At 42.2% G+C, this 17,035-nt stretch overlaps 1 protein-coding gene across 11 annotated transcripts in view; it reads right to left on the bottom strand.

Moving 5' to 3' along the window:
* Nucleotides 1-17,035, bottom strand: part of RUFY3 (RUN and FYVE domain containing 3) — a 57,850-nt gene that overhangs the window by 14,720 nt on the left and 26,095 nt on the right. For all 11 annotated transcript variants that reach the window (XR_008746103.1, XR_008746102.1, XM_055797568.1 and 8 more), the window contains 11 exons: nt 11,199-11,372; nt 9,733-9,850; nt 7,901-8,002; nt 6,770-6,893; nt 6,030-6,091; nt 4,861-4,926; nt 4,690-4,759; nt 2,486-2,578; nt 1,678-1,758; nt 871-1,038; nt 32-129 (listed from right to left, as the gene is read on the bottom strand). Coding sequence is in view for 9 of the 11 variants with exons in the window: in XM_055797568.1 (XP_055653543.1) it covers nt 32-129; nt 871-1,038; nt 1,678-1,758; nt 2,486-2,578; nt 4,690-4,759; nt 4,861-4,926; nt 6,030-6,091; nt 6,770-6,893; nt 7,901-8,002; nt 9,733-9,850; nt 11,199-11,372 (1,156 nt within the window). In the remaining 2 variants the exon portion in view is untranslated. The remainder of the gene's footprint in view (nt 1-31; nt 130-870; nt 1,039-1,677; nt 1,759-2,485; nt 2,579-4,689; nt 4,760-4,860; nt 4,927-6,029; nt 6,092-6,769; nt 6,894-7,900; nt 8,003-9,732; nt 9,851-11,198; nt 11,373-17,035) is intronic.

Raw genomic sequence — 17,035 nt, 5'->3', positions numbered from 1 at the left:
AATTTGTAATCGTAAAAGTTCCATTTTTTACCTTTGTTCAAGCTGTTTGATGGTGGCAGCCATCTGATTTGTTTTTTCTTCCAAACGGCTGTTTAATTCACTCTTCTGTTTCACTCCCATGTCTGAACTCTGGGAAAAGGAGCATAGTGGGGGTTTTTGCCAGTAGCAGTAAAATCAAAACAAGCTGTGATAAATCATGTGGCACGTGAAACGAAAGGGGCAGAAGCCAGAGAGGCAGGGAAAGGTGTTCAAAAAACAAATGCCAGGTCAATGTTGCAAGGGCAAGCGTCTTGCCAAGTGCAGGCTACATCTAGACCCCGTGAGAGAGCAATACCATGATCAATGAAGCTTCCCGTATAATACATTAATGCAGTACCTGCTAACACTATTTAGCTGTTTTGATAGAATGGTTGGCCCAAGGAAAGCAGAAGCATTCTTTCCTGTCCGAAAGTTTATTTTAGGATTTCCTCCTGAGCATTTTGTGTGACTTTTTGTCTTAAGTCTGCTTTTGTCATCATAGAGTAATGTACATAATTGCATCATTTACCTTCAAATACTAGATTGTACTGGAACAGAAGCTACCGTGGCTCGGTTTTTATACCATAAAAGCACAGAAACTGCTTTCCCTGGTCACACACACACATTTCTGGACCATCACGAGTCTTTCTTCAGAAGAAACTGCATTTTCCTTTAAAACTCCACCACATTCAATTCTTCAAGTACCGCGGCTTGCTGCAGCGAGACGGAAGTACGCTGTATAGCCTGCACCCCTTACACACCTAGCATCTTTTAAACAGGCAGGGGAAGAAAATATCAAGAGCTATCGCTTTTATCCAGAATTTACCATATTTGATTTAATTACTTCCCTACCTGCAGCTTGAAAGAGAGTTCATGCTTTAGGGCCCTGAGATCATCCAGTTGCTGTCTGAGTGCCACCAACGCATCTTGCTTCTCGCAAACATCTTTCTCTAGCATCTTCATGGCTAGCTCCATCTCCTGTCGCATCCCGATCTGCGCCTCCAGCTCTTTCTCCACATCCTGGAACATACGGGTCAGTCAGCATAGCCAGCCAGCTTTCCTCACCACCCAGGACAACCACCCTTAACTGGTGCTCCCGCCAATGCAGTCACTACCTAGACACGTGCTGCACTGCCACAGCGTCACAGTTGCAGAGCTGGCCCATCACTGACAGTTAAGGACAACAAACGCACATTTTCAGTCCAGTATTAAAGCAATGTAAACAGCATCACCAGCAAGGAGTCAGAAAGTACTAGACAGGCCCACCTTTCTGATGAAGAGGACCAGCAAAAAGCTGGCAGAGTTCGTCTTCTAAAAACATTCTGCACAGGCATTTTTCTCCCCACCAGCTGAATGCACTATATTCAGCAACAGTTCAGAGAGCAGCAATATCCTTTTCTCTGGCAAGGGGGATATCTCAGACCTCGAAATGCAGCTCCATGGCTCATTTCAAGAAACAGACCTCACACTGATCAAGAGCCACAAAATTAACATCGCTTCTGACAAGACTGTCTCGAATCAGACTGAAGCAGGCAGGCAAGAACGATAAAAAAACCCTGGCCAAACATTTTCAGAAGCGATTGTCTGACATGGAGTTACTACATGAAGCTCCAAGCTTTCTAACTTCATCAGCGAGCTGCAAGCTCACACAGTCCTTACCAGCCGCAGCTGAGTCTCCTCCTTTAACTGCTTCCGTGCTTCAGTCAGCGCATGTCCATCAGCAGTTCTGTCTTTAGTGACCTAAGTTAATGAAGACACCCAGTTAACTTGCCATTATATACTAAACCTCACATTTGCTGATTATTTGCTTCTCCCAACACTTCAAAAACAGGTTCTGCAACTATCAAAACTCAGAGCTCCGCTCAGTTACCGCAGCGTCCAGCTCCCATGGGAAATGTCTCTACCTCCCGCCCTCTCTCTCCAAGTGCTCAGTGCAGTGCAGTGGATATGAATTAAACAGAACTTTCACAATATACTAAGTACGGTTACAAAAACTTCAGAAAAAAATCTTACAGGTTTTAAAATTCAAAACAGATTCTGCCATAGTTACTAGCACTTCCAACAAATCCACCAAAAAATATTATAGATCCTGCGCCTTGATTTCTGAAAAGGGTAGCATTTCAGGCCAATACAGCAGAACTCCTATATCCACCTTTTTCTGCCACCCCCTCAGGAAATCATCCTTCCTCCTGTCCCTTCTGACACCTCTGCTCAGCAAGCCACAAACATGCTGTGTTACCTCTCGGCTCTGTGCGTGCTCACAGTTTAATCAGCTACAGCCGGGCAGGATTTACTGTGGCCAGGGTCCATCTGTTACCTTCTGCAGAAAACCCACCTGGAGTCTTACCTATTGTGGGTTTTGTGTGAGATACAGGAAATAAAGACTCTTCCAAACACCGACTTCTCAGTTGAATTTGGGTTGGGACTGCCCCAAAGGTTCAGTACTCATTCACATATATACACCAACCTTACGACTGGACTCCAAGATGTAAGAACTTTCTTCTTTAACACGTTCCATCTCTTCTTGCAGTGTAATAATCCTGTTGTTTGCAACCGCAAGCTATGAGCAAAACAGAACAACAGGAACATATCAAAAACATACTTGACCCATTTTGCCCCCCCCCAGATATATTTTCTACACCATTTGGTTTTTTTTTTTACACTCAGAATTGGGGGCGGGAGGGGGTGGGGAATATTTGGAGTAGCAAAAAGTTGTCTCTACCATGGGGAAAGACAACCTGAAAAAGCATCGATTAGTGCAAGCGTGATGAATTTCCAGTATCGGCTAAAACAGAGACTTCCCAACCTATTCCGATTCCTGTCTTCCAATAAAGTTATTGACTTCTTCAGGTTTCTACCTGCTAGATGCAGTGTTACACAGTTAGTGCAGCTCAACAGAAATCCTCACTCCATTTCCTCTCCTTTGCCAAAGATAACAAAAAAGAAAAATGCGAGCACACAACAGCCAAGTTTTGTTGACTTCCAGCAACTGAAATATATTACCAGAGAAGAAATACTGGCATGGGTTTGCTAAAGCTTTGGTAGTTGGCATACACTGCTAGGTAGAGCATCCAAGATGTAAGAAGCTCAAGCATTTGGGCAGGAGAAGCACAATGAGAACCTCATCAGAGGAGGAATATCTGGCTGGAAACAGAGGAACACTAGCACACACCACCCTTACGAAACAGGACATCTGCCTGAGAGGGATCCCCAACGAAGACATCACCGCAGACTAACAGATTCCTTTACAATAACAGAGTGTGCGGTCAAAGGCCAAAATAACTTAAGAAAACCCCTGGCTTTGCAAATCATAACTTACGTAAGCCTTGCCCACAAGAAAAGCTCAGTGACATTCCAAGAGATCAGCAATGTTATTAAGTGACAAATCCAACCAGAAACTACCCTGACAAAAGTGCGAGTCTTTGGTACAGCTCAAGCCAAATACACAAATTGATGTGACATGTGACGCAGTTCATTAACTACACCCTGCAAATCACCCTGATTGGCACAGCGTGTTCCAGCACCACTTAAATTCTTACTCTGAACAGCATGCAGACTTTGCTAAGGTACAAGCAAGTAAATTATTAAAAATTAAAAAATACTTCAGTGAACACTCAATTAATTTCATGGGTATCACGCCTCACAGGCACACCACTCATACTCTGCAGGTAATAAATCCAAAGCCACTTATTATAGCAGCACTGAGAAAAGCAGCCTCTGCTGCAGACCACCTTTTGAAAACTAAAAAAATATTTCAGTTGTAAAAAATGTTTCTTACTCCTTAATTGCAAAAGTGGATATGCTAATTTCCATCACTAAAGCTTCACATCATTTGTAATACATCCATTACAGTAAGTGTTCAATAACCAGACACCCACAGACATCTTTTAATGAGGCTGAACAAGCAAAAAAGAATGTCTGTTTCATATTTGTCCTGCAAGAGCACCTAGACAGCCCAATCAAAATCATTCTGCTAAGTGACATGCGGCAGAGATACTGTAAAACCATTAGGATGAGACCTGCTATCACCCATCTGTCAGGGAACTGACCCCAAAAGATTTCACTGCATTTGTGACATTACTCATGAACTGCAAGACCCATTTTAAAACACAGGTTACGCCTATGACTCGTGTACCAACCCTTTTTCATGCTTAGACTGAACATTTTATCTATTACTATAAGTTTTCCTTTATTTCTTGCAAATTGTGACAGGCTAGAGAAAAAGTTATTGAAACCTTTCAATTAACTCTCTTTCCTTTGTAGTCAGCTTCTGCACCTGTCAAAGTAAACAGACATCTCAAAATTTCCCTTGTCATGTCTGGACATCTCATAACCTACATCAGCTGTATGGCATTGAAAATCACACCCACTTACAATTTATTCTAAGACTTCTCTAAAAATCAGAAAGCACCCAAAGACTGCAGAAGGATAAAGTGTATTCAGCAGCTTTTTTTTTTTTTTTTTTTTTTTTAACATAAACACTCAGCTGTCTTCCCACTTTGTGCTTAGTAGCAACAGCCAATGTAATTCCTTGGCAGGTCAGTTATTCCAGTTCCATCGTTAAACACTCATCATTATGTACACCAGAAATATGAAAATAACTCCTCCCTTAGCCTTTAGGAATTGGGGATTAAAAAGGTAAAACATCAGAGGATTGTTTATGACACTTACCTCCTCGGTTAGTTTAGTGTTGGATTTTTCTAAGGCATCCACCTTGGCCTGTAAGTTGTTTACTGTAGCACTGTTGAAAAGAAAAAACCCTACAGTAATTCCTTCTTTTTTAAAATCCTGGTTTTTATTTTGTTATACTAGATAATAAAGAGTAAATAAATCATGTCTTACCTTAAATGTCTATTGAGTTCTTCTACATAGTTCTTCTGGTCCAAAATAGCAGTTATCTGACCATCTCTGGAAAAAAGTAGTATCACACAGCTCAACCATTTGGATTGAAAGACCTATGAGACACCACTAAACATCTAAGAGGAAATGTGGCGATGTAGCCTGCATGTCCAGCAGAGCACAAGTTCCTAGGTCTCAATGAGCCTGTGTCAAATATGTAAGATAGCAAAGCAGAGTTACAGCCTCTGCCTTTAGAATCAGCCACCGTCCTCTGACTTCTCAGAGGCTGCAACTGCGACACTCACCTGGATGACATTCAAGTGTTTTGTGACACACAAAATAGAGTGATTAAGGGACAACATTTCAAAGAGTACAGCAGTTATTTCAAATAAAAACCCCCTGGTTCTGCACTACATTTATATTGGACAACAGCCATCTCACCAAAATCCATTCAAGGAAAACTGTCAACAAATGCATGTCTTGCATGTGCTTCCAGCAGGAAATCTTAACTAAAGAATGTTTTAAAAATTAAATCATAGATAAAATAAATGCAATCAAAACGCCTGACCTTGAGAGATAATTATTACATATAGACCTGAATTCAAACAAGCAGGATTTCCTCAGGAGGAGGAAGTACTCTGGAAGAACCTCAGAAAACCACACCACCTGACCCATGTGTCATTGGGCTCACGCTGCATTTTTCAACCACTTGCTCTGAACATTGCACAGCTCCATTTGTGCATGCTGGCACAAGTAGTTTAGTCTATTATTACAGTTATCATCTCTTCCAATTGGATTATGTTTTTCCCCAAGGATGTTACGGTGCCAAAAATCCACTACCGTCCTGCTAGCCATACAACTGGTGAAGGCCACCAAGCTGCTTACCACATTTAAAGACAGGCAGACCTAACTCTGAAGAGGGTCACTTTTAAAATATTTTTATCTTCAATTGCCAGTTAAGGAAGAACACAGAATTTCTGGGAGACTCTCCTTTTCCCCTGCCCCCTCCCAATATTTCCACTATCTTATTTACATATTATGATTGATCACACAAGAGCAATTCAGTCTAAATAGCTCTTTAATTAAAAATGTAGCAGCTTGCAGGGCAACCTGGAATACCTGAATACAAGTTACTAAGAGATAAGAGGCAGGGCAATTGTGCATGTACCTACCCTTCACTGCCTTTTGTGCTGTTCCCATCTTTCAAATACATTGAGAAATCAATAACTCCAACCTAGAGAAGAAGAATTTGCATTTTACATTAACCACTTTTTCTAAGACTAAACACTGTCCACAGTTGTGAAAGTTTAGAGTCATTCAGTTAGAACAGTTAGAACGTGTTGTATTACAGCAAAGATTCACTATACCAGTAATCTATCTGAAATTAATGAAAACATGGCCTATCTCAAGCAAAAATATATGAGGATAAGCAGCAAGCTGGCAAGCAAGGCTTGGGACGTAAGGACACAACATCCCCATCACCATATCTGTATATACCCTGCTTACACAAGCTGGGATGTAAGTGCATACAGGCTCATTTTCTTTTGTTTAACAGCTATAATGATCTCATCGCACAGCATGAGTGAATTAAGAGTTCTGCCCATTTCTCCCCTCATTTTGGCTAGGTCCTTCCCTGTTTTCGCCTCCTTTTCCATTTACTGTGTTTCACTCCACAGTGACCTGCATGCAGACCATAGCAAAGTGTAAGAGCAAAGAAAAAACAAAAATCCCGAGTCTCTGATGTCAGCGCTGCCAGCTAACTGAAGACCACAACCACAGTAACAAGCTTGTATTAGTCTTCTATTACGTATAGTAACAAACTCTTATCTCAGTTGATGGAAGTCTTCTCCAATGAAAAGTTCTTCCAATTTAAATGAGCAGAAAAAAGAATATTGACTGAATACCCAAGTACCTGTGAGTCCAGGTCTTCTCCCTTCATGCAGAAGTTCGCATCGATGACATTCAAACCTACTAGGAGGCCAGCAATGATGGCACCTTCTTCTTCCATCATCAGTGCATTAGGCTCATAAAATTCACTGTGGGATGCATGGCAAGAGAAGACAGGTGTTGCATCTTGAAAAATCAACTATTATGATGGATCCAGCATGGGATCTCTGCTACTTCATATGACAACAGAATGCCACCTCAGCCTTTACAAAAACCCAGGGAGTGGCACATAGTCCACATAGAAATGCACTCCTACATACTATCTATATACTCCCACTCTGACTGAACAGATCTCTCAGCACAGTAAGTCTGCAAGTGACGCAAGGACCCAATAAGCAGAGGACCTGGTCCCTCACTGTCGAAAGGTGATGGAAAGCAAGCACCATTCCTGAGTAACCGTACAACACACTGAAGATTTAAAACCGGGGCTTACTATCAAGAGTTTTTTAAGTAGTATACTCCTACTACTCTACCACATTCTGTTGTTAACACAAGCCACTGCCACATCTTCCAGTGGACAACACCAGGTTCTCCCTTCTAACCCCAAGTGAGCTATGGATTTACATGGACAGCCAACAAAAACCTACTTGTTTGAATAAAGAAACACCAACATATTTATTAAATCCTACTCCTTTACACAGACATAGTAGTTCAAATCCATGGACTTTCAATTCAACTACAAAATTATTGCTGTTTTATGAGTGGGAAGCAGAGATAGAGAGAAGTGAAATGACTTGTTCCAAGTCAGATGGTAATGAAGTGACAAGGTCAGAAATAAATCCAGTGTCAAGATTTGGCAGACAGAGAATGCTGTATCCCCTCTGTACAAATATTTCACCCAAATCATCTCTTCAGAACCAAAATGTATGTTTATTCTGATAGATATTTGAGACAAAGTGAGGAATAACAGCTGCTGAATTAAGAAAGAATGCTAAGCATTTTTAAACCCTTAGAGGAAGCTCTGCATTTCACAAATATTACCATTTCTTAAAAAAAGCACATGCATACTTTACCATTTGGATGTAAAAGATTGTAAAGATCTTACAAGAGGGCAGAAGTGAACCTAACCTAATCTGAGAGTGAGCTCAGCACTCACCTGAGAAGATCCTTTCTGTTAATCAAGGCTTTCATGTATTCTGAAAGTTTCTTCTGCATTAGAGCCAGGCGAAGCCAAGCTCTTCCTCTACCCACAGGTGTCCTACAAAGGCCAGAAACAAAACCGTTACAGACATACTGCAATGCACTGTCAAACAGCTCTAATAATCCTGTTCTGTCTGAAGTTTCTGTGTCTCAAAAACAGAGCTGGCACTGGATAAACAGGAAAAATACAAGGTATCTAAGTGCAAATAGTTACAGACAAGTTTATCTAAGCAATCACTGCTTCTCTCCTAACTAATTATGTATTTGTTGCTATACTAACAATATTTCCCTGACTTTACCCCTGCTGGACACTGCTACACAGAGAGATCAGCTGCTTCAACATATCACCTTCTAATTCAAAATCAGTTTTGCATAAGGCAAGTCAGAAGAACGTGTATACTTCAGCTCAGCACAGATGCCCAAGCACTGCTCATTCAGGTAGGTGTTAAGTTAGGTAAGAATCCACAAACACAGCGGAAAACACAAATTCAGTAGTGTTCTCTTCAGCTATTTTGCTCATTAACACGCTCACAGGATGCAATGGGTTATAGTCACCGTCCTTCCCCTCTCTGTTTCTCCTGGCAATGTGAAGCGTGCAGCTTTAAAAATACTGATATGCTGCATCACAGCTCTGGCTCATCTATCCTGGCATGCTGGCCAGGAGCCAGCCTCAGATGCTCCCCAAAGGAAGGTGTAAATCCCCCATGTTAAGCAGTATTCTGATTAGAAGGAAATTTCTTTCCATCTCCAGCAGTCAGTCAAGCTGTCTTATACCAAATGACACGTGGGGCATTTTACTTTCTAACCTTAACTGCTACAAGCAACTGCCCATGTAAATCATCTTTGCTGCTCCCCATTCTTGACCTCACTAATACACGACATGACACTTCCCAAGGGTTAGTACGGATGCAAAGTTTAGAAACTTATCCTAAACCTGTTCTTTATTTCAATTTATTTAACGTTTCAATATTCTTTTACAACAAGGAAAGGTAGCAGGAGCTCTGGCACAACACTGTTGGCACTCCACACTGGTCCGGTAAGCCGTTCCAGGAGGAGTGCTGCACAGATCCCCAGTAAAAGCACTTGACCATATGCATATCGCTAAATACTAATCCAAAAGAAACTGTTACTGAATCTATTAATCTCTTCTTTCAGCAAAAGATTTAATCCTTAGTCCTGCTGCTCACACAAAAGCTTCCTTACATCTTTTTTCTATTCTCCAGGCTCAAAGCCTGTTTCTTTTTAGCACAGAATAAGCAAACCTGAATGTGATGTCTCAAATGACTGTGACATTTTTAAAAGCAACAAATACATGCTTAAACTGTTTTTTTTCCCCTCCCCTCTTTAACATAGGCTGGTATCTTCTCCAACTTGGTGACTGAGCTTCGCTTTTACAAAAACTTTACAAGTTTACCCAAATTTATTTAAAAGAAACATTATCTCTGTCAGCCTCAAGATTATGTAACCTGTAATCACCTTCCTTCCAATTCCATTCCTCTTCAGTCTGACTTCAGAAATAGAGTTAGTAAAGGCTGCTCCCATTCCCAAGACACATCACCACTCATTTAGTGCTAGTAATAAATGTACTGCTGTCTGTAAGACCCCATGCACTTAACACAGAAAGAATATACCCTATCCTCTCCTTCTGCAGATCCTTGATTAAGAGAGTAATGATTCATTTCTATCAGCAGAAGGTAGCATTCCTGTTTGCTCTTTGTTCTCTTCATCAGGATCCTTCTTACAATAAAAACCACATTATGTACTTGTGCAGTAGAAGACCGTACTTACTTCAGTCCTGGGAGATCCTTAACACTTGCTGTAATCTCTGCAGCCTCAGGAACAAGTTTCTCTACTAGTTCTAGAGGTCCCCAGAATGACTTATTTTGCCCAAGAAAAGTCTTTTTGGCTAGAAAAGAGAAAGATACAAAATGAGCCCATTAGGCCCATGCTGACTAAACACATTCTCAAACACGGTCAGAAGTGAATGAACAGCAGACAAAAACTGCCAGAAAGATTCTTCTGGGACCACTGCTGGGCAAGTACCAAAGATGACTTTTTATGCCCGAGTGTGGCAATTACTGGTGCCATTTAAATAAGGCAACAGAAGCTCCAGACAGATGCCAGAAAATATTCCACACATCCCCAGTATGCCAAAACAACAACATCCAGTGATAACCAGCAACTTAAGATTCACTTCCAGAAGACAAAGTTTCTCCTGGGATGCTGTCACTGTCCCTAAGTTACATCTGATATGTGCACAGTAATTTTCTCTCACTGACCATCACATTAGAAGGAAAAGGACGACGCCACTCTGAACCTGCTCCTTCTCCATAGCTGCTAGGGGCTTCTCGGTGCATCCTTTCCTCCTTCAGAAAAGCTTTCCAGCGATCCCTTGGTACTAAAGCTGGAAATTAATTTTCTTACATAGTTCTTACTGCTACTTCACAGCAGCAGCCAGAAGACTGAGAACTCTGTTAACTTCAAACTTATGACCAGCAGTAGGGACGCTGCCAAATGGATAAACAAAGAAGATGAAGAATAGGAACGCTTCTCCCTTGCACAATGTTACCCTAAACCAGCACAGGAATTGCTTCTTCCACATGTAACACTGAACACGACTGCTAAAGCAGCACCACAGGACGCACGTATGGGCGCCGGAGGGTGTTTAATATCCTCTGCTTTTCATCTTATGCTACTATCATGCAAGGTCAGGATATCAAGAAAGAGTCTGGTACTTGGAGTTTCAGTTGTGACTCTATATTATATAGCTAAATATATGCTCTGCTTGCTATTTGCAAAAGCAGCTTATAGGACATTAGCTGCACAAAGCCCAAATCCTCAGTTTTGACAGAACTATTGAGCAAGGACCTCCGTGTTGCGGTTCCTCTTCCAGCAAAAGGATTGTTGCATCCCTGAAGCACAAAGAAGTGCAGAAAAAAAGGGAGTCATGAGTTTGCTGAGGACCTAATTTTAACACTTATCACTTAGTTACACTCCAGACATCTAAAAAGTTGTTTTAAAAATGGCAAGCACCTGCAACAACTGAACTTTTCACCTGCAGTGTTATACCTCCAGCAGAGTTTTTTTTCCCTTCCTGTGGCCTGTCAAGCCAACTGTGATCACAGCAGTGACCCTGCTCAGCCTCCTTTTGGTCTAATGTAGATTACAAAACTAGATTTTTAAAACAAGATTGCTCTTTCTTACTCCTACGGTAGGACAAACAACGCGGGGGGACACCTCTCAAGCCAGGTTACCTTTCAAGCCATGTTTAAGGCAATGTTCCATCACAACGAAGAACTGCTGAAGAGGTGCATAGTCAGAGTCCAGCGTCCTGCCCAGATTAAGCGCCGATTCAATCAACCCCTTGATGCTCAATTTTGCCATGTTCATCAGGTTCATGCGTTCATTAGCCATGAGATAATTAGGATCTATAAAAAAAAGGAAGACACATACTGTTGAGCAACAAAAGCTATTTTTAATACAGTAAGATACCCCGTGTCTCTCTCTTTGCTCCTCAGCTTTGAAGACATTTTTAGGGGCAGTGACAGTTTCATGTGAGGCACTCCCTTCAGGCCTTTTGTTGAGAAAAATCAAAATTAACTAGCATTTTATGGCCGAAGCCACAATGACAAGGGAACAGGCGATATATCACATTAAGGGCACCTCAATACTTCAAATAACTACAAAAGTTCTGTATTTTCAAGAGAAGTTTGAAGACAGCTGTTAATATTGTGCTTTGCACCTTAACAACCAAATTATTGAATTTTAATGAATTATTGAATGTTAACAGCTGTCACTTGTTCCAACTCAAATCCCCAGCTATGTCCGGCTACTACAAACAGGGAAGAATTCCCCACTTGTGATTTGTCCTTCCACCTAAAGATCACCATGAATCCGCTCACACCTAATCCAGCGATGTGTGTGTCTATCCAGCCTTGCATCTTTCCTTCTCTTTTTTTCAAACCTGGATGTAACACGGAGCCAATTCCCATCTCTCCCTCTCCGTTTTGCCAACACTACTGTTTTTTACCACTGACTGTAAGGAGCTGATTTTCGTGGCTCCTCTGACAGCTTGCTCCAAGTCCCAACGCGCAGGGATCTTCCAAAACTATATTCTTCCTCTACCACATTATAAATATTCCGATGTTTATACTTGCGTCTTGTTGCAAGAAACAAACACAGACCTGCGTCTTCCAAACTGCAGCCTGCCCGCAGGCCTCCCGCTCCCTGACCTGTGTAACGTGCCCGTGCCAACACCCATCCTTTCACAGAGCGCCCCTCTTCCCAGCCGCCACCAGCGCCTTGCCAGCCCCTCAAGGAACAAGCTCATTTACAACAGTACTGTCCCATAACTAGAGGGAAACTGTCCCATACCGACAACGAATCAAGTGTGCTTAAGCTTTAGGCCTGGAGATACACAGTCATAGAAATCTTGGCTACTAAAATGGTGTTGCATCAGTTGCAAGTTTTCTGTTTGTATCTGTTTTACCTACAATCTCACACCAAATTTTTGTGCTAAACTTCTCTGGTGCAAGCAGTTTCACCCTTTTATTAGAAGTTTCACACCCATTTACTAGAATAAATGTAAGGCACATTTATTCTAAGGCTGCTATAAACAACCATGTACCCTTGAACAAATTTGCCAGCTTCATGAGAGAAATCACTGCATCTAGCAGCAGAAACATGACCAGAGGACATCTACAACATCTAAAAACATTTAGGAGTGAGTGTCAGGAGGATGGGGCCAGGCTCTTTTCAGTGGTTCCCAGCGACAGGACAAGGTGCAACGGGCACAAACTGCATCGCAACAGGCACAAACGGGCACAGCTGAATGTGAGGAAAAACTTCCTTACTGTGAGTGTGACAGAGCACTGGGACAGGCTGCCCAGAGAGGCTGCGGGGTCTCCTCTGGAGACATTCAAAACCCACCTGGACGTGGATTCTGTGCAACCTGCTCTAGAGGAGAACCTGCTTTAGCAGGGCGTTGGGCTAGATGATCTCCAGAGGTCCCTTCCAACCCCAACCATTCTGTGATTACCTGTCTAAGCACAGGGTACACATTTTATCTGCTATACTGACAAAAAATGCTTGCATTTAGCAAACAAGTAAAGCAAATAAACATTTGAGACTGAAAACCTTCAATTAGAACAAAAGGAGACAGATTTCTATTTAAAATGCAGGGGAGCACATAGCTAAGTTTGATGAAAGAAGTCACAAAAACATCTAGAAGTCCAAGCATGTTCCTTGGACAGGAATGGCTGTTCCTGCCGGCTCTGTGGTGCTCCACCACCCAGCCTCCCACAGCCATGCTCACCACCCACTGGGGTGTTCTCAAGCTCTTTTTGACTGTTTGGAATGTCCATCTCACCAACATACAGACAGCTGAGATAAGTTCCTATATCTCTCCTTAAAACATCTTCTCATGGTGAAGGAGGGGAAGATGCAACCTTCATCCTCAGTGGATCCAGTCCCTAAGTTAAGGCTTGCAGCAGTTTGGGTTTGTATTCAGCTGGTTTGCCACTGAGTGGGCATTAAGTCTCCACAAGGCAGCTGGACTTAACTGTCTGGATTATTCACAGTTCTCATCCTCTTGTCAATACAACTGTGAAGAACCATTTCTTGCAATTTAAAGTGCAACAACTTAGCCAAAAGAGTCCAAGGGCCTCTTCTTTTTCTGAGGCTATTCTTCTGAGGCTACTGCAGTCTCCTTCAGGACTTGTCCCAACTGTGCAAGTCATCATCCTGCTTCAACATGATGCTGATAGTGACAAGTCCAGTTGCTTCAATACAAACTCCTTGTCATCTCAAACGTACTGCCACTGCAATTAGGCATCTTGTCAGCACCCACCAGGCAAAAAGACAGCAAGGAGCAGAACTTTATAGAACCACAGAAAGACAAAAAAAAAAAAAAAAAAAAAAAAAATCACGTTGTTCCCACTTCCCATCTTTGATACCTCCTGCAGGTTGAAAAGCACTGCAGGCCCAGTGGCCTGTAGCTGACGGGAGGAATATTTTGTTTCAGTAACCTATGGCTGAATCAGAAACAGGCAAGAAGAGGAGCAACTGCTACTATGCAACTGAGATTCCTTAAGCCAGACAGAAGGAGATACTGAAAGGCACCTCAGGGCTGGGAAACAAAGAAGTGCTACTGAACTACTACTGCAATAACATCCTCAATCGAAGAACATGAGAAATTATGAAAGGGAATCAAAAAAGAGCATGTGTGAAACATAGGAACAAAGGTGGATTTGCTGACGTGCCTTGGAAGCACGCCGTGGTGAGGTTCCCACAGCTCCAAGGCTTGCTGGCAGCCAGGCTGGCGAGGTCTCGTCACTGCTGCTCAGTTTTGGTTGGCCTGTCTGCCCGAGGACAGGCTGGTTTTACCGGGGATGCTGCTGATGACTTAAAGAAATACTCAGACCTAGACATGTGGCAATAGCAGTAGCAAGGCTCAAGTATACATCATTAAAGCTGAGAGCTGTGAAAAAATCCACAGTATAAAGGAGAGCAATGGGCCAGGGCAGCTGCCACTGTTCAAACCCAACACCACGGCTGCATTTCTTTAGCCTCTCCAAAAGCAGGTCAGGACGCCTCTCTTATGCCCTTTTTATTCTCCAGGATGAAGCAGTACCTTCCCTAAACTTCGCTGGAACCACCCCGGCAGCTACCGCACTAAGCGGCTCAAGAAGGGATGGTGTCTGATGAAGAAGGGGAATGTGGGGACAGCGCTAAGCAATGCCAGCTGGAATTGCCATCAACTGACAGCCACGAGCCTAGCTGCGCTCCAAGCCACATCTGCTGCCACGGACAATGCCTTCTTGTTCCGAGAAGTGGCAAACAAGCCCAGTTGTTCCTGTGCTTCCACTCAAATCTTATACTGCTGAGGGACAACATGATCAAACTCCCTGAAGAGTTTTGCTTTACCGACCGTACATTCTTCAAGCACAGATTGTCTTGACTCACATCTTACAAAAAGGCTGAGATTAGGCATTCAGAATTTATTTTCATAATTCAGAAAACTTCAGAGTCCTCATTTAGGAATGTAATTCTCATAGTAGCACTGGACTGTAGAAAGATTTAATTTAGTGGGTGATTTTTATTGCCTTTGCAGAACTACTACTACTTTAAGCTGATAGATTTGACACATACATAGAACAGATTACCTGTTTCGTGATTTGCAATCCATTTCACAATTTGCAATGTAGCTAACAGTCACCGTTACTAGAAATGCAGACTCAGGAAAAAAAAGGAAGACAAAATATTACACATGACTGCAAAAACTAAGTTTTGTACATGTAACTAAAAAAACCTGCTGTATATTTTCTTCTCTGTATTCTGCATAAACCTGCTGTATATTTTCTTCTGTATATTCTGCATAAAGCTCATAAACACCTCCAAGAGCATCCATCACAGGTGCCCATCAAGTGTATATGAACATCACTACAGCATTTACTTCTAGTGCAGACAATTATTGTCACAAAATTGTGCTTTGCTTTGGTACTGTGATTCAAATTCTGCTCAGAAGAAGGTTATCTGGAAAAAACGGTCACCCCGCTCCCTTAATGCTTCTGGTAGCACAATTCCATCTACAGTATATCCGCACTTCTGGCCAAGACAGATAAACTCGCAGAAATCTCTAGAAGGTTTGAATTATCTGGAGCAATTTTGATATGTGCCCTCAAGAGCATGGTGCTGTGGTAAAAGAAACACATTGACTTTAAAGTTTAAATGTTTTGAAGTCTGGGTTGAACATGATTAGTTGCCTGGCCAGGCTTTGAAGAGAAACTCCTATGCACACACATGCTGTGCATACCGATCTCGGCAGTGAGATCAGACCCTTTTGGAAAGCTGAGCGAGTGTGTCTTGAACATACCTAGAAGTTTTAAGACTTGACTGAAACCTTGTTAATAATCACAGCTGCTTTTTCTTTCTCCGTATCAGGGGAACCGCAAGATACAGGAGGATACAGAGACCTCCTCTCCTCTCTAGTCAAGATGTTTCTTTGCCAGCCAGGGTCCGGCAGCGGCATGCCCCAAGCGACAAAGCTCTGCCGAAGCACCGAGTGGTCCTGCACCCACTGCCCCAGCGGCTCATCGCCCCCAGCAGCAGCAAGGCTGGCATCCACAGTGACTCTGTTCTGGTGGCAAATCAATGGTTAATGCAAAACTACAGAAGCCGTACAAGATGACTCCATGGAAAACGTTACTTTGGCTATGGTTATTAGCTAATTTGGATTACGGCAGAGTCCAAGGATACTACTCAGAATTAGGATCCTACTCTTTAATATACTCACAGGAAACCATATGATTTCTTAAGAGTATCGAGAGCTGCTGCCTCACACAAACCTACACCGAGGTGAAGGGTATGCTTTTTGAGGCAAGGTATGTGGTTTTCCACGGGTCTGAGGCCTGTGACTGCTGTGTGTTCAACTGGGGTCAATACTATCCTAATTAAAAAAAAGCACAAATAAACAAGAATAATAGAGGGGTGCATGAAACACACTGAAGACAACTAGACTCTTTCAACACTTTTAAGAGCTAACGAACATCTGAGCTGATGAAAGCACTTAGGAAAAAAGAAAAAGCAGGGCTATGCTTTCATTTAAAACTAAAATGTGCAGTCACAGCCTCAAGAACTGAAAATTGTTTTCATCACATCAACTAATTAAAGGTTTCTGCTTCATTAGTCTGTTGTGAATGATGGTGCTTTGCATATGCAGCTTATCTAAGACTCTCACCTTGCAAACTGATTAAATGTTACATAGTATGAGACTGGGTAAAAGCCCAAAGATTTATTCCAAAAATAAATTCTAAGTAATTTATACCATTGTTATATGCTCTGCAACCTATACACCTTTAAAAAGACAGGGTGAACAAGCAAAGGTGACTTTTACACCATCTGTAAGACTGTATGCTGGCTTTAAGTCAACCCAGACATTTTCTGCTTTGACAAGTCCAACTCTGATGTGCAACACAGATTCTCAGTTTGAGTCAGTATCTTCTCCAACTTTCTGTTTCTGCTTCTAATGCAAAAACTCTACCCGTGTTTTACTGAGCATGCCATGTCCTAAACCTTAAAAAGTAAAATCCTG

Source organism: Falco peregrinus, chromosome 2 (assembly GCF_023634155.1).
Source record: "Falco peregrinus isolate bFalPer1 chromosome 2, bFalPer1.pri, whole genome shotgun sequence".
In the NCBI taxonomy this organism is placed as follows: Eukaryota; Metazoa; Chordata; class Aves; order Falconiformes; family Falconidae; genus Falco; species Falco peregrinus.
The sequence above is the reverse complement of the archived record's forward strand: the minus strand, read 5'-3'. Positions and strand labels throughout refer to the sequence as shown.